Source organism: Vicugna pacos, unplaced genomic scaffold (assembly GCF_048564905.1).
Source record: "Vicugna pacos unplaced genomic scaffold, VicPac4 scaffold_107, whole genome shotgun sequence".
Lineage (NCBI taxonomy): Eukaryota > Metazoa > Chordata > Mammalia > Artiodactyla > Camelidae > Vicugna > Vicugna pacos.
In genome coordinates, this window is record NW_027328787.1 from 125,761 (window position 1) to 151,655 (window position 25,895).

Below are 25,895 nucleotides of genomic sequence, written 5' to 3' on the forward strand. Positions count from 1 at the left end.
GTCTAGCCAGGAAACACAGAAGATGATTAGGAAGGAGACTTGTAAACCACTGTAATATTAATTTGACATTTGTTGAGCACCCAAAATGTGCTACATTCTTTTCTGAGCGTTTTACAGAAATGAATCCTTCAATCTTCTCAACAAGCGAGTAAGGAAGGTTTGATTGTTATCCCAGTTTCACAGTGTGGAAATTGAGGCACACAGAGGGTAAGTTGACCAAGGTCACAGAACTAGTAAGTGGCAGAGCAAGTATTTTAACCCTGGCTGTATGGTATTGTGGCTCCCAGAATGGGCTTTGGGTGTTTAGATGTATCTGCATCCCTCGATTTCTGTACGTCTGTGCATCAATTAGCCCAGAAAGGACAGGGAAAGGAGAGTTACACAGGTGCTCACAGTCGTGTCTCGGCAACTGTCCAGGAAGAGTGCACCGTGATTAGAATTAATTGTTTTCCAGGCAGCAGATCTGTTGGTATAACAGAAATTTAGTCCATTGAATTCATCTAGAAATCCTTCCTGCTCTGCTTCTGTCCACACTTGCCATGTGACTGCCTGCCCGTGTTTGGGCCGTGGAGGAGAACATATACTCATGGTTGAACTCTGATATTGCAGTCTGGTTCATAGTTTCACATCTTCTGTTACATTAATAAGTTAAATTTCTGGTTTTCTTGCATCAGTGTCTCATGAGTTTGGTTAATGTGAAACCAGTCCATGGGAGCCCAGGGGTTATGATGGTATAAATTTTTAGCACGTTGTGGCACTTCTAGCCATGCAGACATGACTGGGGGATGTACGCCTTTCTCACTGATTTCTCCCAACAGCAGGGTCCTCTCACGGATGTGAGGCTGGGAGCTCTCTGAGTAGCTCAGTCAGAGGCCAAGTCCACCAATCCGAAATTGATGAAGTACCTGGAAGTGGGTTTAATAAAAGTAAAGGGCTTCCAGGTAGTCCGATGGGCTGTTCAAGAAATTTGGTGAAAAGCTGTCCACTGTCTGTGGTTTAGCTGCTTCTTTGCTATTGAAAAGTCTGGAGTAGATGAAGGGATTTTAAAAAGCAGAAAGGAGTGATTTCAGGTGGTACATCCACACCGGTGAGAAGTGATGGATGACCGCCTGTGTGAGGCACAGACAGAGTCTTACAAACTTCATAAAACAGCTTCAAATGCTCTGCCATCTGAGTGCGCTTCATATGGGGTCCAGTTCATCACTGGTCATGCTGTGAGGGCAAGTAACTGACGATGGCAGAAAGGACACGGAGGCATCAAAAAGGTCTCACTCATGTTCCCTGTTTAAAGAATGTGGCACAGTGTATTATATTTGAGCTGGTTTTTCACTGAACAGTTTTTAGTGTTTTCTGGGACTCCCCAGTGCCCCAAGGTTCCATGCAGCTGGGTGTCCCCTCATTGCAGCTCCGTCAGCGCTTGCCCTGGGCTGATGTGGTGTCACGGGAAGCAGGACGGTCAGCGTCCCCGGCTCCTCTGAGCTCCGTCTCCTCATCTGCAGAGCCTGGTTTCCCATCCGTGTCTACTTAGTAGGGTTGCTGAGAATCACACGTGATGGTTATCAGGTGTGATTTCTGGTTGTCTCTGCGATTGGCAAATAGCCAATAATTGATAGAAACTCTTGTTTTTTTTTATTGTAATTGTGTCTCCTAGATTGCAGTGGTTTTTAGTCTGCATTTTTTTATAACTTTACTCATTTTTAAATATGCCCTTATTTTATTTATTTTTTTTTTGAGGTACTGGGGACTGAAGCCAGGACATTGTGCATGCTATGCAGGTGCTCTACAACTGAGTAATACCCACCCTCCTTTTCTGCACTTAAAAATAAATATTGCAATACACAAAATAGCTCTTAAACTCCATCATGGGACCTGGTCTCTGTATAGGCAAATGAACACGTATACTATTTCAATAAGAATAAATGCTGTTGAGACATAAGTTTCTGAATCTGTTAATGTGCTTAAAAACGATCATAGCTAGTGATAAACACGAGACTTAGATCCAGGACTTTTTAGGGTATGTTTTGCCATCATGGGAAATTACATTCTACCGAGAAGGCTAATTGGGTCTCTTTGATATTTGGATGGTTTAGCAGGTGATCAAGGCTTTCCAAAGCTGACAGTTTTGTATTTTAAACTAACTACAAAGTTATCTTCTAGAAGATGGAAATCCTAAGCTTGTGAATTTCCCAGTAATCCAGGGGGTATGTGTCTGTGTCTGTGTCTGTGTGAACGTTTGTGTGTGTGATTTCAGGAATGTAGAAATAAGTTCCATATAGACTTCTGATATCTTTCTCTTCCAGTTCAAGGTTTAAGCATATACTTACACAAATAAATTGATTTTCTTTTGTCATTTGGCATATTGGCGGGAATAAGAGGTTCTCATACTTGTTTCAGAAGGGTTGGGAAGCATGAGCTTAGAAAACGGGAGGAGAAAGAGGCAGGGAGACACTTCACACTTTGTGCAGTATATGAGAAACGGTAGCTTTTCTTTTCTCTTTTCTTCTAAAGCAAACTGGCTCTGAATTGTAACACACTATTACTCAGAATTGCTTTTCTAATCAGATACAAGTGCCTCAGATTTTTCAAGGCAACATGAATGATGAAATGTGTTTTAGCATTTATCTTTAAAAGTAGTTTTATTTCTCAAGTAAAAGACTATAGCCTGTTTCTTCCAGCGTCTCAAGAAATTCTCATTGATCTATGTACATGTTCTATGTGCTTATTTTCTTTTCTTTTTTTTTAAGTGCTTGTTTCATTGTGGTGTGAATCAATGTTTAAAATTTCTGGATTTTGATCTTTAGAAAATGCTGATATATCAGAACTGTTAAAAACCTGATTGTTCTTTGGTCCTTGTTTGGTGGGGCACCCTATTGATTACTCTTGTCTGTTAAAGAGAGAAATTCTTCCTCTAGCCTGCAGATCATTAAGTGTATGGTTTGCAGTATGCCTTTAAATTTCATTGAATGCATTGAACATGATTGTCCAGTGAATTTTGAGTTGACTCATAGTAATGACTTTGCTTTGATTCTGTGGCTTTTGCTCCTCTCCACAAGAGCTTGAATTCTCTGTTGCATTTTGTATACGTGTTCTTCACAGTGGAAGAAATTTTGCATTTTTTACAGAGGTGGTTTTTCCTAACACCTCTGAATGCCTTCTGTAATTGATACAACAAAAATCTGTTATTTCAATGCTTAATTATTTCATAAACTAGTTTTTGGCTTAATCAGAAACAATGACAGAGTGATAATAAAAAATAGGAAAACTTTCCTTCCTTTGAAGAATAGAAATCAGGTGGTCAGGCTCACCCATGCTTTGGGCCTGACACACTTAATCTCATGTCATTGTGTATCATGATTCGGAGATGGAGTTGCTTCAGGTTTATTGATTTTTGTTTTAACATTTGTGTTGAATTCTTTCTCCAGGCTTATGTATCCTGTTGGGTTTGTTGAAACTGTAGAAGGGAAACAAAAGCTTTTTTTGGTTTCCGGAGGCCTGAGTTGCTGATGATAAGGGTTGAGGGTGGGCTGAGGAACAGAGTGACACTCCCTCTGCTCCCAGCTGAAATTGATGAACAATGAAATCAATTAAGTGTATCGGTATTTGACCAATAGAAGTTAGCGAGCCCAAACTGGCTAGTTATGCCCAAAGAAAGTACTGAATTCACCTGCAGAATTAGGTGCTTTACCAAGAAGAAGCAGCTTAGAGCAATCAGAAAAATCAGTCCTATGATGAGATATAAAGTAAATATAATATCTTTTATTTCTGAAACTTTTCTACGTTAAGTTGTGTAGAGCTAAAATTAAGTTTCAAGCACCAGGAGTTAACAGTGTGGGTGGTTCTGTATGATCATTATTCAGGAATGTGCCTAGACTCTGCTAGAGTGGCTGAAGCTGGCAGGAAAAGACCCAGAGCCAGGATTTGTCACCTTAGGGTGTCCTCCATAATGGTTCCATGTGGGAGCCCATGATTGGGTTAACAAATTGTAACAGACCCCAGCCGCCTGTCAAATTTAAGAAGAAAACGAATGCTTAGTAACTGCTTTGCAAGCAAGTGCCTGTGCATCCTCACTCCTGTCTCCTTGCCTTAAAAAGCAGAGATAATGCTTTGCTTGCGTAGATGATGTTTTAGATAGCACTCTGCTCATCGCAAAGCAATGACCCAGGCCCACAGCTATAAAGGCTGGGCTTGTGTGCAGTTAGATACTCTATTATCCCCCAAGCAAGGACCTAGCTGGTCTGGTGGTCTGCTTTGTAATTCACATGTCTAAAGAATGTATCTTATTCCCCTCACCCCATGACTTACCTAAAGATACACTAAGCCTTTGTACTCATGGTGGATTCTACAATCTCTGTCTCATCCTTCTTTCCCCAAGTTCCTGCTTACTATCACACAACTGTTAATGACGTTTTCCTTTGATTATACACAATAAATATGGGATCATTTGAGAGGCTCGTGGAGTTGGGTCCCTACGCCCTCTCTCTTTCGTGACTTTTTCCACAGAGTCTTGAGTATTCATTCCCTGTACGTAAGACTTCTGCCAGCCAGAACCCACAGTTCCAGGTGAGAAGGATGCAGGCTTTATCTCTCCTACCTCTAGGGAGAGAGAGTAGAAAATTGAGATCTGCTCTTCCGTGGTCCCTTCCTGCCCCAGGTCTGCTCCAGTTCACCTGCAGCCTTCTGGCCTCTGCTCACACTGCCTCTGTCCCAGGACTGACAGCAGCCTTTTCTTCCCTGGTAAACATTTCCTGTGCCTTTTAGAAGTTGGTCTCTTCTCTGCAATACAACCCTGGCAGATGTGATGATGGTAAACGTGCTGGAGGGCAGTCACTTGGGGACTGCCAGGAGCCATGCTGATTCTCCTGAGTCTCTCATTCGGGGTTACAGAACTGTCGAGCAGCAGAGGAAGCCCTTTAACGTGAGGCCAGCTCAGCATTGCATCACTTTCATTTTATTTTTGAATTTTCAGTGGAGAAATTATTTGTAGCAAACTGTTCCAGATTTTTGGCTGCCTGCTTTCCTCACCACCATTTCCTTGTTGGCTCTGGTGCTTGTTGTAAGAACCAGGTTTCTTCTCTGGTTATTTCTAGCAGCTGGGCTTGCCGAATCCTTGATCTGCATTTGAAGCAGAATGCTTCTTCGTGATGTCAAGCTGATTTTCCTATTTCTGAATATTTCGTGTACACTCAGCAACTCTTTCAAGTGAAATGCTCTTGTCCAATTCTGTTAACCCATATTTGCTGATCTCCTGCTTTCATGCTGAGGGCAGTTTCTTCTTCCTGTAATAAAAGTTAGCAATTTGCATTTACTATTTGAAGGTTCTGGCCCTAGGTGCTTTTGTCCTTAACAGTTTTAATACAATTCACCCATTAAAATGTGCAGCGGTTTTTACTCAAAGCCCAGAATTGTGCATCGCAGTCAATCTTAGAATATTTTCATCCCCCAACAGGAAGCCCTGTATGCACAAGCAGTCATTCCCATCTTCCTCATCCTCCCCCAGCCCCAGGCAGCCATTGTTCTCTCTCTATGGATTTGCCTGTGCTGGACATTTCATGTAAAACAAGTTATTTCATGTAAATGGAACTGTCTATTGTGACTGACTTCTTTCACACTGAGTAACTTTTTCAATGTATTTCCAGGTTGTGGCCTGGGTCAGTACTCTATGCTTTGCTATTGCTGAATTATATTCTACTGTATATCTGGGCCCTACTGTTTACCCATTCATCAGGTGATAGTCGTTTGTGTTGTGTCTGCTTTTTGTTTGTGAAGAGTAATGGCGCCGTGAATACTCCTGTAGGAATTTTTATGTGGACATTTGTTTTCAGTTCTCTTACTTGTGTGACCAGAGAGCAGAAATGCTGGGTCATTCATAAACCAAATGTTCAACTCTCTGAGGACCTGCCAGGCTGTTTTCTAAAGTGGCCACCCTGTGTTACATCCTCAAAAGCAAGGGCTGCGCGCTCCGCTTCCTCTGTGTCTTCATTAGTGCTTGTTACACATTTTTTTTATTATAACCTATTGTAGTAAGTGTGAAGCGGTTTCTCCTAGTGGTTTTGACTTGATTTCTTTTACAGCTAATGATATTGAACATCGTTTGATTGTGCTTATTGGCCATTTGTATATTTTCTTTGAAAAATACATTTTCAGATACTTTATACACATTTTAATTGAGTTCTCTTTTTCTTGTTGAGTTGTAGGAGTTTTTTCTTTTATTTGAAGATACAAATACTTAATCAGATAAATAATTTGAAAAAATTTTCTCCTCTCTGATGTTTTTTCACCTTCTGGATGGTGTCCTTTGAAGCAAATTTTTAACATTTGATGAACTCCAATTTATCACTGTTTTCTTTGTTCCTTGAGCTTTTGGGGTAATATTTAAAATCTGAGGTATTTTATTTAAACTTTTATATAAAAAATAACTTAATTCTTAAGACTGTTCTAGGAGATGGGTGCTGTGGCTGTCCCCAGTCTATGGATAGGAGACTGAGGTGCAGAAAATTTCACTGAAATATCAGTGTCACAGCTACCCAGTGCTGTGGGATTTCAGACCCTCATGTTTGTCCCCAGCATTTGTGATCTTCACCACCATGCTCCACTACTGCCTGGAATCATTAATGAAAAAGTTTTCCTTTTTTGATTTCTTGATTGTTTGTTTTCTCATTGGGGAACTCACCTCTTCATTTTCCTTGCAGAGATCTGTGTAGGTTTATTTTAGATCTCATGTACTTATTTATTACACAGGCTCCAGCGATGATTGTGCCTAGTTGATCTAATCAATTCATACTCAAGTCTTTCCTGCTCATGACACTAAAAAGAGAGTCATGATTTACATAATGCTCAAAGAAGAATGTACTTGAGTGATTTTATTTTTCTAACCAATCAAACAAATCAAATAAAAACCCGGTGTTGGAACAGATTATAAGCCCTGCAGAATAGGGTCACTGTCTTCCTTGTGTTTCATTTGATTTGTCACAGTGTCTGGATAGTGCCTTGCTGTCCAGCAGTTTTGTGAGTATACGGTGCTCGTGAATCATTGTAAGGAAAGAATTTTGACAACAGACTGTGTTGTTCATTTCACAAGGGAAAAGATCATATAGAAATACTGCTCAGATTTATTTTAAAATTAAGCTTGGTGTTTTGAGAAGGGTTCAAGAAACCATACAAAAATCTTTTTCACTAATTTTAAATCTATCTTAGACACATTATGCATACATAGCAGAGTAACTTATCAACTAGTTTTGACAAGAGGAGTGTATTATTGATTATCTATTTTAGTTGAAATATTCTACCTGGGATAAAGTAATCAGTGCCCATAAATGAACAAATATGTTTGTATTTCTATGCAACATGGGGGCAGACTTCATATGTTTTTATATAATATATATGACTGTGTGTTTTAATCTGTCTGTCAGTGTTTTTATAGTTTTTCATCAATGTTGTAACTTTAGAATTCTTCTATGGAAATCACCCCCAATTCTAGTGCAGTTTGTACTGTGTATCCTGTCTTATGCATGGGATTCCACTGTCCCCTCACTGAGGAATTTCCTCTCCTATTGAGTTAGTAGCAGAGTTAAAGGAACTGTGATTTCTAGGCCTTTTCTCTCCATGTGTTTGCAGTTGGCTGTCAATCAAGATTTTCTCTTTCGTGAGTTTTCATTGTTCAATTAGAATTTTGGAAATAACAATTAATATGTTGCAACACTCTCCCTAGAAACTTGATGTGTTTGTGCTTTTCAGTTTCCAATTTACAAAAAATGTAAATGCACTCTTGTTTTTAAATAGTCCTTTTTCACTAGATATTTGTTTACTTCTTTATAGTCAAAATATTTTTTTCCCAATGAATGAATAGGTTTGCATGTTTTAAAAGATACCTTACTTTTTAAATTTCTTATTCTAACAGGTATATTCGTTGTACAGAATTTAGAAAATAAGGATAAACACAATTATAACTTAAAAATGGCCTCTAATCTCACCTGGAGATACAGTTGTAAGGTTTGAAATTGAGAATTACAAGTCCTCTCAAACTGTTCTTCTATTTCAAGTACGGTTTGGTTACTGAGATCCTCGAATTCCCATATGAATTGTAGCAGCAGATAGTCAGTTTCTGCAGAGGAAACCACTGGGATTGTGATCGAGTCCACGTTGAATATATGGATCGCTCTGGGGAGCACTGCCATCCCAAGAATGCTGTCATTTGATTCAGGAATGTGCGTGGTGTGTCTGTCCAGGTATTTAGGTATTCTTTAATTTTTTTCAGCATTGCATAGAGTTTACATTGGATTATTTTACTATATATTTTGCCTTTATACTGAGGACAAGTGTGCAAGGTACCGGGATCAGAAGTGTATTGGAGCTCCGCAGCTTGCTGCCACCATGGACGCTGTGCTCTTGCTTCGCCCACTGTACAATGTTGCACAAAATAGGACCTAAGTAACTCTCTCTTGAAAGAATGATTATATGATTGCTGGATGATGCTTCAGAGTCCTTGTGATGATGTCTTTTTCCCAGAATTTCCCCTCTTCTTTACTATGCCCTTTCCCTTCCTTTCCTCCAGCCTGTGTTTCAGCCTGCCTGTGGCATTGATTTTCCTTGTCTGTGGACTCTTCCTTTCACTAGTTCGTGATAATGTTACATGTGAGATGTGGAAACTTGCTAGATGTCAAGAAAGAGGAAATCCATTGCATTCTAGTTTTTTTAGAGTGTGCTATTGTATTATCGATTGAAATGAAATCAGGCTGACCCATTGAGCCATCCCCTGAGCTCTTTTTGCCTTCCTACAGGTGATACTGCTCTCGTTGCTGCATGTGCCCTTCCCCCAGACTTGGTTTTGGGGTTGAGTAAGTCACCGTCACTGGAGCCCTCTCTTTAAATGATGAAGAGAACATTTGCTCTTTCTCCCTGTTTGGGGACTTGGATGAGATGAGGCAACAGATAAAGAATGGAGCCCCACCTCATTCTGACCCCCGCTCTTTCCGTTCCTTTCTCCAGGGGAAGAGTACAATTCAAAAATATAAAGATTGTGAACTAATGAGATAGACAAGACAACCGATCATTTATTAAATACCCTTTCATGCCAGAAACAAATGTATTATACACACAAAAAGCACATAAAATACGGTAGTACTGTGGTTACAAACGTGGGTCCGAGTTCGAGTCCTGGTCTGGAGTGACAAGTCCTGTGAGATGGAGAATTGGTAGGTCGGCTTAGCCTCTCTTGGACTTGTTTTCTGTCCTGCAGAGATGGGGCTCGCTAGGCGTCCCTCCCCCGTAGAGGTGCTGAGGGGTGTAAAAGACACGTGTAGGCAGACCGAGCACAGCTGCTCTTTCCTCGTAAGTGCAGGATAGCATCGCTTTTGCGGTGATGGCTTTATGACTGCACCGTGTAGACTCTCAGTGCTCCAAAGGGATGCCTTGCAGATTGGAGATGGGATTCTCACTTCTGTATATACCCAAGGATTGTGTTATTGGGCCTTGCTAATTTGACTCTATTCTTTAGAAAGTACATAATGTAGATATATTTTTCAAACATGCATGATTTTTTCTTTTATTATTTATAGTTCTACCCTCTCATCTCTTGGTGTGACTTTTCATGGAATCCAGGAAACAGTCCTAAGCAACCTGCCTCTTCACACTTCTCCGTGGTGGTTTCCTTCCCTGACTAGAAGAGGGTTTTGCATAGGTAATTTTGATTGCTCCCCTTCTCTTGGAGACTCTCTGTTTTTCTGCCCATCTCTCACCTGTCCATCTGTCCATTTCTCTACCCACTCATTCTTCTGACTTGTTTCAATAAGCATTTCAGGCAGCTTACAGAAGAACAGGTACCAAATAAACAGGTGAGAAAATGGGGCCAAGTTCATACAGTGAGGCTAGGAGTTGAGCCTGTGTGAGAGTTGCCAGCGTGAGACACACGCCTCTGCCTTGTGACTTATAAGATAGACAACATCAATGTGCCTGAAGCTCCCAGCAGACACAGGGAAACAGGGTTTGTGGGAGATGCTCATTGGCTGTGAAATAAATAAGTGGCTTAGTAGAAGCCCAGCCTTTCCAAGTACTAAGGCTTAGGAGAATATTTTAGTGTCTTCCAAAATCAGATTATTGCATCTTTTCTTTTTCAGAGTTTTATGTATAGTTGGTTTACATTCTATACCTGGAAATTTCTCCAAAACTTCTGCCCACGTGAGTCCCATGACTCGGGAATGGGGTGGTTCTGCTCATTGACGGGTGTTGGCCAGAAACGGAAAATGACAGCCTCAAAGGAGCCTGGGATTTATCAGTTATGTTTTGTCAGTGCTGTAGATTTCAGAAAATGCTTTCACCTTTTCTTTCCATCTGAGGCAGCAGCGCGCTCTCTTACCAGCATCAGGAGCTCAGGGCCACGGGATGGTGGGGGCTGACTGCACTGCCGTCAAGACAGCTGAGCTAGTCACTGCAGGTGTGGTTCTTTTACATACTGCAGTTCATGCTCTTTACTAGAATGTTTCAACAGGGAGTTAATTAACTGAGTTAATTAACATTTTATAAATATGATGCTTTGTTGAAAAGACAGTCATAGGCAGAATATAAGTTGTGATCACTTTAAAAATGGTTTCATTACTGAAATTTCAGTAGGAAAGATCCAGTTTATCTTATTTCCGCCTCTCTTTAAAAGTAACAAAGAAACAAGACAGAAAAAGCAGAGGATGATTTCTGTTCTTCCTCTCGGCTTGCAGGTGCCCTCACCTCCAGTGGCATCCATCCAGACACCAGCACTGACACTGGCCGTGCTCAGAACTGCCTCAGCCCTGAAGACACATCTGACAAATGGAAGGGGGCCGCGCCCTGTTACAGCAGGTGCTCTCACTTTGTGGGTCCTTATGTAACTGCGCGGTGTTATTCAGGATCGCCCTTTCTACACTTTGTGACGCTGCTGCGGTGTCTCCTAGTTATTTGTTTCTGTAAGTACTCGTGTAATTTTCCAATGTGTGGTACTAGACATCTAAAAATGCATTTTTCAGATGAAAAATAGTGTGTATTTAATATAAATGTATGAAAAAAGGGTCAAATGGATCTATCCTGGTGCCAGTACTCAGAGATAATAATTAACACATTAACATCTATTTTCTGTTCTTTTCATCAGTGTGTATTACCTCTGTCATAAAAACCAGCGAGCAATGTGTGCCTGTATACTGTGTGGAGACCTCCATTTTCCATTCGGCTTATTACACATTTTTCTACAATATTCTATCTCCCCTGGCATGATTTTTAATGACTAGTATAGCATTCTGTCTTGTGGAGTCCTCGTCCATTTTACTTTGGACTTAAATAAACTTTTAAATTCCAAGTATACTTAACTGAAATTCTGAAAAGAGATCTGTTGTGGTACCGAAAGTCCCCTACATCCCTTCCCCTTTTTTCCTGAGAGTAAAAACTGCTGACAATGTGGAGTATATATTTCATGACCTTTATGCCTATGTCATATAAATAAACACATACATACACGTATATGAGAAATCTATGTCTATGTGTGTGTATATATGCTTTATTGAAAAATAAGGCCATACTATATGTTTTCTGCAGCTCGGTTTATTCACTCAGGTATATATCACAGACGTCCTCTCTCTCCAGACTCACCCGGTCCTTTCAGATAGAGTAGAGGGTTTTCCTGATATGCAGGTTTGGTCTCTTGTGTAAGGACACCTTTCGTGGGAGCGTACTGTGGACAAGGCCTTGGACGACGCCGAAACACCGGAACTTTAGTGCCCACAGCTCACCGTGATTTACCGCATCATTGTCTTGATGGTGGACACTTAAGTTTTCTCCATTTTCCACTGTCAGAAAGGGTGTTTGACTGGCATACTTCTTATACAAACATTCCTGTGATCTTGTATGAGTATTATTTTCGTTAAGTTTTCTGGAAATTTAGTCCTTGGATGTGACAACTACATAAATCACAGGCTCCTTTCAAGTGAATCAAGAAATTCCTTCTCCTGTGGGGCATGAAAAGATGTAGAATAACTTATGTAACCAATTCTCTATCGCTGGATATGATTTCACTTCAGCTTTTCTTCTCACCATTGTAAACAGTGCTGTGTAAATGCTCTGATAAGTACATCTTTTTGAACTGAATTTTTCTAAATGAAACGATTCCAAAATGTGGAGTTCAGCCTGTGTGTACACACGTTTTTCAGAGTTTACATATCCATTGACATGTCATCCTCCAAAAGATCGCTCACAGTTTGTTCTCTCAAAGATGGACACTAGCTAGAATATCTTTTAAAAATATGTGCCAATATGATGAGCAAAAGTACTTTTTCATTGTTTTAATTTGCACTTGATGACCAGTGAGGTATTGAGCATTTTTCACTCATTAGCCATCTGACTTTTAAAAAGTGAATGATCTCTTTTGTCCTTTGCACACATTTAAGTGAGGCAGCTTCTTGTTGCTTTGTGACAGCTCTATGTATATTATGAACATTAACCCCTTGTCTTCATCAACATGTATCAGAGAGCTTTTCCTTGTCATATTTTGCCTTTCATTTTGTTCAGTAGGTTCATTTTTGTTGTGGCCCAAAATAATCTTAAGATTGTAAATGTCTTCTTTTTGGGTTTTATTCCTGATATTATTCTTAGAAATACTTTCTTATAATGGTATAAATTTCTTCTGTAGGTTTTTTTAATCTCTAAGATGGAGATGATGATGGTACTTGTTATAGTGAAGAGAAGTTGAATTAATATGAGCAAAGAATTATATTCGCTGTTATTAGTACTTTCTAATATTCACATCACATTCTGTAATTTTTCTTGCGGTCATTATGACTGGAATAGAATTTGTTTTTTCCAGGGGATTCTCTGATTGTCCCAAGACAATTATTGAATTCCTACTTTGCTTTTTAACTTGAAATCCCACCTGTAAAGAATACTTATGTACACTAGAGTCTCTTTTTGAGCTCATGGTTTATTTTTATCAATCTTACTTTCTTACACTAGCACTATATCTTACATATTGTAAACATTTATTTAATATCTGACAGTGCGATTTTTTGATTCTCTTTTCGATCCCAAATTTTCTTGGTTAGTATTATGACTTTATTATTCCTGAAGAATTCTAATATAATTTTTCAAGTTAAAAAAAAAAAGAAGTGCTGTCGTGGGATTTTTTAGTACTTTTGAATTATCTTTAGGAGAACGTACATTTTTACAAAACTGCTTTCCTGCATACAAAATGTTGATGTCTCTACTTTCACACCTCTTACTTTACCCCACAGTACAGTCCTGTACTTCCTCCATGTACAACATGGGCATTGTTTTTGAGTTTATTCCAGATTATTGTTGATGTTTTTGTTAATTATTTAAGTCAGAATTTTTTGCTATTGTATATTTTAACTGTTAAAACTGACACCTAGGAAGGCAGATTCGGTTTGTAAATACTCACTTTGTAACTTCTCATTTAAAATTGTAAGTATTAAGTACTTGTTACAGAATCCTTTCTTTTCTGTTTTTAAAAATTTGTTTCCAAGATTCTCAAAATGGTCATAGCAAAGTAGTATAGGTGGGGACAGAGATGGAGAGAGGTAGTGTGGCTCATGTACAAACTGTGAGCACTTTCATGGCTGCGTTTACGCTGGAAAAGCCGCTGAAGAGTCCAGGATAAAACAGGGGTGGCTTTGTATGCAGTTGAAAGCCAGCTTTCTTGCCTGGTGAAGCCTGGTGGGCGTGACAGGTAGATGATCAAGGTCGAATGGAGGTTATTGGCTGCACAGAGCGCTGTGTCTGAGAACTGGAGAATATCGCCATGGGAAATGCTTGGTGCCAGGAACAAAGCAGAGGAGCTGGGGACCCTGTGTGTTAAGGAATTTCCAGCCCTCGGAGTGGGAAGATCAGACTCTGCATTCAGATCTGAGTTTGAATTCATCCTCTTTAGTTTACTTGTCCTCTGACTTTGGTCAAGCTATATACCCTCTTTCACTTCCTGTTTTCTTATCTCTCAAAATAGGAGAATTACAGCCTGCTGCTAGATTGTTTGATCAGGTTAAATAATTAGTGTCTATAAGATGCCACGTACAGTCACAAGCTCAGTGAGAAATGGGCTGTCACCTGTTCTTCTGCAACTCAGTGCTTGACAAGACATGTGGGAAAGCCAGTCCCTAATTTGTGTGTGATGCAAGTAGGAACAAAATTAATGTCTTGCCTTTCCCTAGCAGTATACTTACAGCTTTGCTTCATTTACTTCTTTCCTCCTTTCCTTTCCCCTTTCCCATCCTCCACCAAAAGATCCTGAGACTCTCTCAGAATAGTAGATTCAAATTACTTTAAAGGTTGGCTCATCCTCATGAAATGATAGTAACATAAAAAATATCTGTGCACATCCCACAATACATTGTATTTGATTTACACACACACGTGTGCACACATACACACACACAATCAGGCTACCTTCCACTTGCAGAGGGATAAGGACCACTTTTTCTGAGTTTTCACTCACTGAGCTTGAGAACAATGTCTCTTACACAGACTTTCACCAGGCTTCGTGCATGGTGTTTTTAATTGAATTTCGGCTTTGTGGCCATAGATATAGTCTCCTAATAGAAGAGAGAAAGTGGAGACATAGACATTCCGCTGAGATATTGGTGTCATCATATTTTAGTTGGAAAGGACTTAAGACAGCATAGAGTCATAATATTATATGGGTGAGAATCCATGATGTTGTAACTTGGACAAGAACATGGACCTTCTGCCGTCTTGTCCACAAAGGTGAAGAGGCAACTGGGCAGGGGATGGTAGGGATCCTTCTTGCTTGAGTTCCATGTTCTTGCTAGTTTTCATTGCTCAGTTGCCTTTAGTTTATGTCCATGAGGCCTCTCATGGGAAGGTCACTCTGTCCTGATAGATTGAGTTTCTTATCAGCAAAAAGCTCTGGACCCACTCATATTTCCCAGAGTTTTCTGCTGACCTGCTGACACTTTATATAATTGAGACCTAAGAAACTACTGAATATAAAATCCTTATTGTTATTGTTTGCCCTCGAGTTCCATAGGAAGGGGTGCTGTCTCAGGCTGTCTAAAGCCAGATCTGAACAAAGATAGGGTGACAGGCTGTGCTGCTGGTCCTCCACAGTTGAAGGGGATTTCCAACTTAGCTTTATATTCAAGGCAGATGAGTTCAAATCTTGCCTTTACCAGTTATTATCTTTGTGAATTTGGGGAGAAACTGTACTTTTTTGTGTCCAAATTTGTTTATCTGTAAGTAAGTTCAGTATTTATTTTAAGGTTTCTGTTTTAGAATTGAATGAGCTAATACTCTCATTTATACCTAAAATAGTGATCTCATGGTTCTATGCTGGTGCCTTGGTAGTTGATTACTAAGGGACTCCGCAGTGAGATTGGGGGTGGGGGACCCTGGATAATAGAGCTTATATTCCAGGATATGCTTGTAAAAGACTGGATGTGCAGTGGATTTTTAGTAAATATCTACTCCTTTCCTATTCTGCATTGATTGTGTATATATCTTTATACTAATATATGAACAATTTTTATTGCAATTTAAATATCTTTGTAGTATTTACAATATCTAGTTATAAAAATACGTGAAATAAAAAGATTTGAATTTATTTTCTTTTCAATAAGCAAAACAAAATAAAATAGAAAAGAAAAAAGTTTTGAAGGAGTAGAAATAATTTTATTTCTGTGGAATCAATTCCTTGTAATAGGTTTTTTGTTCATGTTGTTAAAAAGCATATAAAATTGATAGGTGGTGAAATACTGGAAATGAGGAAACAGTGGAGACATACTACCTCTAAGGCAGTCAATTTGTTACCAAGTCCAAACTCGTTCTGCTTGCTGCATGACAGGCCGATTAATCGGGAGATGAGATGTTGGAGTAAGGAAAAGAGACTTTATTTGTAAAGCTGGCAGACCCAGAAAATGGCATATTGTCATCCAGTAGAACTCTCTTCCCCAGGGCAGAATTCAGTCTCCTTTTATACTAAAAAGCGGCGGGGATGTGGCTGGTTGTTGCAAACTTCTTGCTGTATGAATTGTTTGTCCTTGAAATCCTTTGTTCCTGCAGCTGTCCATGTGGGTCAAATTATGGTGCCCCTGTAAAACCTCCAAAAAAAAGAAAGGTTATTCACTATTTTAAAACTTGCCATCTATACATAAGTGTAGAAGAGCAAATATCCTTAAAGATCAGAGCCCGGAGAATAGACCCTCCTGGATATTTCAGGCTAAAGGCAACTTTCTTTTACAAAAGGTGCAGAGATAGCAAGTCTGAGCCTAGAAAACAAGGTACAGGATTAAAGCCAAATGAACACATCTAACATGGAGTGAAATTTGTTCTTTCTATTACAATTTCTTTTTCTCCCTCATAAATAATTTTAGTAAGAAACATGAGCAATTTTTTTATTTTTGCTTCTTAATAAAGGACTACAACTACAATTTAGTGAGCAGGGATGCTGTGCGTGCCTTGGTGTCACAGCAAACTCTTGTTGGTGGTGGTCGACCCTGCAACATGCCTGATGCCCCATGAGTGTTGGTGAGGGTCCCCCTAACCAGGGGCTCTATTCAGGAACCACCATATGCGCGTTGACCTCTGGCACCTCTTTTTCAGCTGCAGGAAATTTTTTCAGATTCTATGATAGAAAAATCACTCCAGCTAGGGATAATCAGGGAATAAAGGAAGAGGAAAAGGGCTTGAAGTAGAGTAGAAGAGAAAGACAGAAGCTCAGGGAGCCTGGGGGCTTGGCAGCGCTGCCTCGGGAGAGAGAGGAGCAGAGGTGTGGATGGGACCAGCTACGGAACCAGCTCCTGCAGCTTTCCCTGCACCCAAGCCACACAGCTTTTAATAGGGCCCAGGACTCTCTCCTGGCTGGATGTCACCCTGGGCAGAACCTTGAGAATCGAAGGTAAGGGGTGGGCAGCACTCACCTAGGGGGTCACTGAGGACTTTGGTCAAGTCCACATTGACTTTTCCAGTCAAGTGCCTTCACCTGTTCTTTATCTCAGGATCTGAGAAGCAGGAGCAAGGAACTCAGGGAGAGATGCAGGAAGATATCTGACTGTGTTAAGAGACGACAGTCACAGTGACACTGGGAGCGAAGACACTTGCAGCAAAGTAAAATAACTTCACAACCATTGTATCAGAGCTGCATGTGTGAGAGAGCCTAAGCCTGTCTCAGAGTGCAGGGGACAAGCGGAATGGAATGGTAAAATTAACACTGACAATTGAAATTTTGTTAAATAGCCTGCTACTTTTAATTTTATCACTTCAATGTATGCAGGTGTATTTCTATGAGCATTTATAGGTTCACACAACCCCACCAGCCCCTCTTGCCCCCATGGGGGATGGGATTTCTCAAGCACAGTGCCCCTCCTGCTTGCTTGGGCCACGCTGCGGGTCCTCACCTGGGGCCGGACTGCTACAGTACACTGAGTCCCCGAGGCACGGCCTGGGATACATGACAGGAACAACTGTGCTCTTGGCTGAGGGCCTCCATTTCCCCCTGCAGTGTAAGAATGCCGGTGACTCAGTTAGAAGCATGCATCCAAGCCGTCCTTCCGTGTCATCACCATCTAGAAGCGGTGCCTGAATCTTCTGAATTTCTGCAGAATGTGGTTTACAATCACCTTGAACAAGTGAGTGTGTGTCCTCTTTCAAGTGGAGGAGTTACTGCCGTTTTCCTGGAACTTACTCATCACTAGTCCATCTGATTTTTCTGTGCTAGGATTCAGTATGGCCTGCTAATAACTCTGCAGTCAGATCTAGAAATCCTGATGAAGAGGATTATTTATTTTCTTTCTTTATATGATAGTATTTTACTTTCAAATTTCTGAGTTTTCAGTTCTTGGAGGAATTTTTTCGGGGGTTGGAGAAACAACTTTGCTCTTACCATCTTTGTGACCTGTTGCTATATGCGTCTCACCTGTCTTCTGTCACTTGTGAGGCGGTTCTATTTTTGACCCTGTCCGGGTTGTTCATATTTTAAAACATAAAATCTGTAAAAGTACAGTCCCTTTTACTCCGAAGACATTCCACAAATACTCCTTTAATCTGGGTATGGTTTTAAGAAGACACAATAATTAGAATATATACTTGCAGGTTGCCAGTGCAAAATCCCCAAATTAATAGTCAAGCTCAACATCTAAAATCTTTCTAATCTACCATGGATTTGTATGGATAAGTGAAGTAGTTTGCTAAGAACTCAATCCTCCCAAGCTGATGCTCTGCCAGATGGTGGAGCCGAGGGACGAGGGTGTGTCCTGCCCTTCCTGAGCTGACAGTTTCATGGCAAAGACCTTCACCAGGTGAAGAAATTGAAGTTTCTTCTAAGAACAGTGGGTCTGAAATGAGTCCAAAAGCGTGGGAGAGACACAATCACATTTGTCTCAAGTAGGGGAGAGTGGCTGTGGGGCCACCTGGGAGACTCATGAGTCCAGGTGGGCAGTGTTGTTGGCTTCCACTTGAGCGGTGGGACGGTCAGTGGGTAAAAGCGAACAGATTGAAGGCATGTTTAGATGGTAAAGAGGAAAGGATCAATGATTTCTGAGAAGGTAGCATGGAGTAAGGCCCAGGTTTCTGGGTGGATTAATGAGTTAAATAATGGTCCTGCTGTGTTCTGAGGAGGGAAAGCAGCAGAGGGAGTTCTGGGGGAAAACTGATGAGTTCAGCTGTGAGTAAAGTGAAAGGCTGTTAGATGTGTGGTCTGGGAGCTCTGGTGAGAGCCAGTAGTGAGTAGGGGGCGGGGAGAGAGACTTTCAAATCATTTTGTCTTGTGAAAATACATACAAGAATGAGTAATGACACAACCCCTGTATATTCTGGATTTAAAACCCAGTAACATTTTGCTATATTGACTGCAGGGGTTCTTAATTTTTTAATAGAAATAAAATAAATAGAAACAAAATAGTGGAGTTAATGAATATCTTAGAGTTGATGTGTGTCCTTGTATGTATTTTCATACCTCATCTGTTTATAAACATAATCTACAAAAAGTTAACTTGCTTAGCATTAGAGTTAAACAGAGGGACGTGACACACTCTGTTGGTGGTTCAAGGTGATTTCTTGGGCAAATTATGTAGCCTCTCTGTGCCTTAGTTGCATCTTCTGTGACTGCCCCCATGCCCCTCATCACAGCTGATTTCCTAGACTAGAAGTTGGGAGGGAGGCTGCTGAAGGGAGTAAGAGGTGGCAACTGCTAGGGTCACTGAAGAGAGAGACAAAAACAGATTAAAGCCGAGAAACTGAGTGCTAATACCCTCAAAGGAGAAAGACTCCCTTAGTTTTTTGAGCCACTTAGCCTAAGAGAAAGAAAATCATGTGGATCCAAAGCTCTTGAGCATATAAGTATTGTGGGTGGGAGGGTTTCATCAGAAAAGGGTTGAGAAAAGGCCTTTTGGTTTCCCTTTACGTTTCCAGTAAGGATGAGGTGCAGAAGAAAAACCGCCCGTTTCACAGTTGAAGGTGCTGTTTTGTGCGAAACTGACCGAAGGTTGGAAACCATTCATCAGTGGTGCTGGCAAAAGAAGAGACTGCTGGATTGGGTGGGGCACTTGCTGTGACTTCCAGGTGACCTGCTGGCTGGGGGCTGTGAGGCGGGCAGTAGGTTTGCAGTGTGACCTGGGTATAATCCCTGGCAGTGAGGCTGCTGATCTGACTAGCAGAGCTGGGCAGACACCGTCCTAACGGGGCTGCTAGGGATGAGGCCTGGGATACCTGCCATGCTGAGGGCGAGAGGAGAGCTCCCCTGAGGTTGTGTCCCTGTAAAGATTAGAAACGTCCTGCTGCAGGGGAGGAAGAGCCTCTGAGCAGCGGGCCGGATGCACAGGCAAGACCAGCCTGAGCACGGAGATTTCAGGAAGCCGGAATTCATACAGGCCCGAACAGCCTTGTTCCTGAGAAACTGGAGGGAAAAGATGCTGCAAATGCAGGCTAAGTTCAGACACTATTGTGTGTCATGAGTGATAGGAAAAGACTGTTCAGGCAGCCACGAGAGAACCCTGTGGTTGTCCCAGTTGGGGCGTCACACAGGAGGGAGGCGCAGAGTTATATACTTTGCCACTTATTAGCTGTGTGACTTTGAGCAATATCACCCCACTTCTCTCTATATATATCTACATCTGTAAAGAGACACAGTGACAAGCTCGTGTCATCAGAATGCTTTGTTTAGCTCTGATCCCCTTTGTCCAGTCCTGTCAGTGCTGCCCTGCAAGGTTCTGCAGCGGCTGCTCTTGCCCTGTGATGGGAGGGCATAAAAGGGCATTGTAGCACCCGAGGGCAGAAAGGGGTTGCTTTAAAAGCAGACATGTAGCCTCCTGCAGCTGCAGACCTGCATGCAGTTTGGTTCATGGTCGTGGAGAGGACTTTGGAGGCCTTAGCGTCGTCTTAAGACTTGTTTTCCCTTGGGACCTGATTTGCCTTTGCAGATTAATGTTGAAGATTTGGGCTTCTGGCAAAGCTGTTTTCAGAGATGGGTATATACGTAAAATATCATATAAAATAAAATGATTTATTTAACGTGAGCGACTTTGCAGCTGTTGGGAAGAGCTGTGTTGGCCTGGTCTCCACGGAGGACACCAAGGGTCAGCAGAGCGTGCGGGAGGGAAGGCAGCCTGCAGTGCTTCTGCGGGGGGTTCTCCCCAGCATGGTGCTCTGCTGAGTTGACTCTTCTCTGAGTTTGGTTGCCAGAGGAGCAGACAGCAAAGTTATGAGTTCTGGAGGGATTGTATAATGACAGGAAGAAATAGGAACCTGGAGATTTTCTGGACTAAAACACGCTTTTGGTTCCTGATTCAGTGTGTTCCATTACAGAATTGATGAGTTGTGTCTATTCTGGGACTTCATTGAAATAAACGTTCAGCCTAAATGTTAAGGGATTTGGTTTATTTGGCTGGAGGACTCGAGCCGGGATGACAGCCTCTCAGATCACTCTGAGGGACTGCTCCCAAGAGGTAGGGGAGGAGCTAGGATAAATAGAATCTTTACAACAAAGATCAGGTAATTGGAACAATAAAATATTGCTTGTTATCTAAAGAAAACCAGATATCTCAAGTTCAAGTATTTAGTGGTTTTCTATGTATGGTGGGAAGCAAACATTTGGGTCATTGAATTCATTCCTTTGGCAAGCCCCTGGCTATCTAGGGCCAGTATCCTGTCCTTTCTTACTCTGAGTCTGCTCAGAGGGCACCACTGTGAGTGGCTGAGAGGCCGGGCTGTAGGCATGTACTCGCTGGGGGTTGGCAGCAGCCGCTGATGACTCGGATTCAGCATTCTTTGTTTACTGTCATGGTTGCAGTATTTTCATGCACATTGTAGTATTTTCATTCACAGTGTTCCCCCTTGGTCCTAAATTCGACCAATATTTTGAGAGACATTTCATGACCAATTTTGTCCCACGTTGCTAGGATGGCTCATTCCTAGTTCAGGTGAAGAATCTTCTGAGTTGCCATTCAAGGTGTTAGTTTTTTTTATCAGGCCCTGTTGATACTAAAAGTTCTCTGGATCACCTGTCTTACTACTCTATTATGATCCAGGAAGTGTTTAACCTTCTTTGCTCATTCCCATACCTAGAATCACACTATTATATTTATTTTATTCAGGGTTATAAATTTTATCTGTTTCTTCAAGATGTTTAGCCATCATCCATCTTGTGGGCCTAGTTACACATTGGGAAATGTAACAGACAACAATTTTATAAAATAGACAGGATATAAGTAATACAGCTAGTAACGTTAATAAAGTCACGAGTAAGAATTTAATAGTCGAGAAGTTGTATTTTTGGGTTAAAATTTTGCTTGTGTTTCTGAGTTTGATCCTATGAGAAAGTTCATATTTATGGTCAGGGTCAGAGCAGGTATTAATTGGCCAGTTGAAATCTCCCACCTTGTAAGATCAACAGTGGCTTAAACAGAACTATAAATTCTTTTTAGAATAACGTTTCTGAGGGCTATCTAGTTAGAGCCTTGGAGTAGGGAAACCCACCAAGGTAACACAGAAGTACTAGACAAAGGTAATTTATCATAAACTTAACAATTGGAGTAGTTCATAATCAAAGGTTGGAGAAATTATCAAAGTAATTGGTATACAGTCCTGGTCCGGTGTCTTGGGTCAGCAGTCTAGCTCAGATGTCGTCTTCTTCTCATCCTGGTATGGAAGCTTTTTCTCCATTTGGGCATTGTTTTAAGGTGAGCAGCGCTCTATAGGCCAGTGCACTGCAGGGGCTGTTTCAGATAGGAAATGAATCCGAGACTCCGTTTCCTTCAGCTTTGGTGTGTATGGTCTAGTTAAGAGTATCTGAAAAAGGGTCTTTCCATTCAGGTTGGAGACAGTTCTTTAAGTCATGCCTGTTGCAGTATGCATAATCCCCTGGCTGCAGGTCATGGGGCATTGGAATTTTACCCAAGGATAGATTACTGAGCTTCAGAATCAAACCTAGAGTATTCTTTTCATAATTCAATTAAACTGTACAGCAGTGTGACATAACAGCAAGGAATGATCTGGGAAGTGTCTTAGTAAATATGGACCTCAATTAACAAAACTAGAATTTAATATCGACTAAAATATAATTTTTTTCTCTCTAAAGTTACCCTCAGTTTTCTCAAATATAGCCAAATCAAGATTAATTTCTTTACAAATTAAATCTGATTATTTGATCATATAGGCTTTTTAAATTGACTGTGTTGGAAGTTTTAATACGGAGTCTCAGGGTAGAATGTTAATAAGGTTTTCTAAGGCCAAGAAAGCCACGTCAAGGCTTTTCATGGATTTTTGCCTTACAGATTTAGGTAAATTCTTTTCTCTTTAAAATCCTTAAAATACCTTTATACTCCTATATCTCTTAGGAGATGATCTCCCTAATTTGTCTGATAGAGCCACTGGGGACCTAAGTATTTTTAGTCTTTTGAGGGATCAGATAGAGAGAAAAGATAACTGTTCCAAGTCTGTATACATAGTTATAATTTATCAAATTGCTGTGAACCATAACTAGCTTAAGGAGAAGAGATTCTTTATGTCTGGGAAACAGGTTAAAAGGCAGTAGTATTTCAAACAATATCAAAAATTATAACCATATTCAGCAGGTTAATCAGTCCCATGTAACTAATTCTTTTAATGAGAGTTTTCATTAGAACTTTAAAATGTCTTACCCAGTTTAGTTCAGTGCTGTAGTTTGAAATTTATTAGAAATCAGTAAATCTCCTTGAAGAGAAAGCATTTTGCAAAACCATCAGAAGAAAACAATTAACTGTCTATAAATGACAAAAGATTTAAAAGCATGGTTAAACACCGTTACACTATAATCAATAAAGAAACCTGTTCACTATACCCATAATTATCACTGGTAACATTTCAGATAAACCAGAATTTTAGGGAGTCCATATAATTTCTACAATACCTATATTAATAATATTTCTCATTCAATATAACCTTAGAAGTTTTATGATTCATTTGACAATTCCATGTTATTTAAAATGCCAAATGAAACTTTATAGTTAAAAATCTCTCTTTGGGATGTTTCAGGGGCCTTCTGTAGCATCCCAAACTTAACTGGAGATTAAAAGAATTTTAATTAATTAAATTAATTTTTATTTAATTAATTAGAATTTTATATTTGGGGAGCTTTTTGAAAGATTTCAGAACACTTGATCAGATAAACATATAGATCACTGTAATGTAGTACTAATTCATTAACAAGAAAATATGTCAAATTTAAAGGCAGAACAGATCAGCTAAGTGGTATAAGAAGTTTTACAATCTGTTACTGAAGGTGGATTAATATTTTAAGAAAATTTTTTCCTCTTAACAGAGAGAAAACCAAATCTAATCTTGTTCCAGCTAACTTCTAAGATTCATTTACGTTGCCCAATTTGATTCTAAACTTAGCCAATTCTGACCACGTACAAAACTTTCCTCAGGGTTCCTTTTCCACAAGCCTTCCACAGCTTTCTATACTTATATTAGTTTGTCCTTTATTTTGTCTTCCATTCAGAGGTAACCAGCTTCAGGAGAAAGTCACTATTTTTCATTAACAAAGTATTATTCCATTCTTACATCTTCCTTTACGCATTTATATTACTTTCCTAGGATACTGAGATCATTCCCTTACTAATAGAGACTATTTCTGTGTGACACCAACCATTTATTAATATTTCTAAACACCTTTAGTTTCACTGTAAGAGGAAGTTAAATGTTAAGTAATTCATATTTCAATCTTATTTTATCTGAAAATGGCATAGATATTTAATAAAATCTTGTCATTTAACTTAATTTAGCACAACTCTAGAATTTAAAGATATCAAACATTTAGAGATTATTTTAAGCATACATTTTTAAAATATATTTTAAATATTTACCCAAAGCTCTCATCTCATTTGCATTTAATTTACTTAAAATTTTACCACAGCACATTACTGTTATTTTTTTTTGACAAATCTGCAACAGATATAACAGGATCTTATTTGACTTTCATTAAACCTAGGTACAGTAAAGGTATTATAGTTAAGATGGATGATTTTAAAGATGTCTATATTTATTAGAACATACTTAAACTAAACAATATCAAATATTACCTTAATATTGAATATTTTCCAATTCACATGACACTGAAAGTCAATTTGTTAAGTTTTTATTTTAAAAATACTTAATTTTTAAGCTCTTATATTTTTACATCAATTAAGCAGAGCTCTTTGACTTCGAAATTTTTTTTTTTAGCAGTAGAAATATCTCACTTCTATAATCTGTATGCAGGCTTATAAACAGACAAAAGCTAGAGATCTCATAGCTTCACTTTAAAACTTACTTATATTTATAATAATAGTTGGAGTAAGCTGAATTTGCTTGCTCAAATCACTAAGGCTTACTATTTATGAAACAGATAATTAAGATTTCCTCACAAAGTCTGAAGGACCCGTCAGAGTTCTGAGTTCTAAAATGCCAAAAATTTCATGGCCTCAAGTTTTATTTCGTTGAGCTAATTAGGCTCAGTCCTAGGTCACTGTTTGTTGTATTTATATTTCTGATCTGCAAGACAAAGACACTCTCTTCCAGGTCCCCAGATAAATGCTCTGTCACCCAGACCCAATTTTATCTCCTTAATTGGCATTTTTGTATCAGTGAGAAGAGCTGTAAACAAAGAATTCCATGTTTTAAAACTAAGGTTTTCTTTATTTTGTCTTCCAAAGCTTGCATAAGACATTTATTAAGGTCTCTTTTCCTTGAGTTATAAGTTAAACCCAGGGTAAACCTATATTTTTTTTTTAGCTACTCAAATTACTTTTTAGATTTACATTATATTGGACGTCTCAAGTAACTATATTGGTTTCCTTTAATTTGTTCAATTAATATTTTCAGAGGGATAGACATGTGCCCAGCCTTATAATACCAAGAAGGGGAAGCGTTTTTCCACTGAAACATATCTATCCCACAACATAAGCAAAAGTTTTATATAAAGACCATCTAAATATACCAATTTCACAAACTTTTATCTCAATTTTATTAAATCTTATACCTTTAATTTTTATATTTATTAAGTTTAATCAATAATTCTTATTTCTAGAAGGAGTGACAGAAACCTTTTTTTTGTGGGTGTACATTGTATATAATTTTATAGAAGTCTCTAGGATGCCCAAGTTTCAGCCAAAGAGCTTAGGCCCTTCTCGATTTTTAATTTCATTAATTGGTCTGTTGTCCCAATCCTTGATCAAGTATTTCAGTCTACATATAAATATATTTTAAACTGTGGTAAATAAAACGGACTTGTTTGAACTTTAATTTTGGGGGGGAGTAAGTGAACTCTTTGGCCCTTTTTTTTTTAACTTTATGTAGTGTAGTATCAAAACCCTGTATGTAAATCCAAAAATGTCCATTTTATTGATCTCATTCAAAATAACCATATAAAAATATTTATCCTTTTGGGATAAGCCACTTATCTG

General features: G+C 39.5%; 1 protein-coding gene across 1 annotated transcript in view; it reads left to right on the plus strand.

Annotated features, from left to right (window-relative positions):
- Positions 1–25,895, plus strand: part of LOC140694882 (trafficking protein particle complex subunit 9-like) — a 230,532-nt gene that overhangs the window by 79,928 nt on the left and 124,709 nt on the right. The window contains exons 4-8 of the mRNA XM_072957903.1: positions 8,040–8,225; positions 9,555–9,676; positions 10,113–10,173; positions 10,339–10,429; positions 10,707–10,827. Coding sequence (XP_072814004.1) covers positions 10,378–10,429; positions 10,707–10,827 — 173 coding nt within the window. The 5' untranslated portion in view covers positions 8,040–8,225; positions 9,555–9,676; positions 10,113–10,173; positions 10,339–10,377. The remainder of the gene's footprint in view (positions 1–8,039; positions 8,226–9,554; positions 9,677–10,112; positions 10,174–10,338; positions 10,430–10,706; positions 10,828–25,895) is intronic.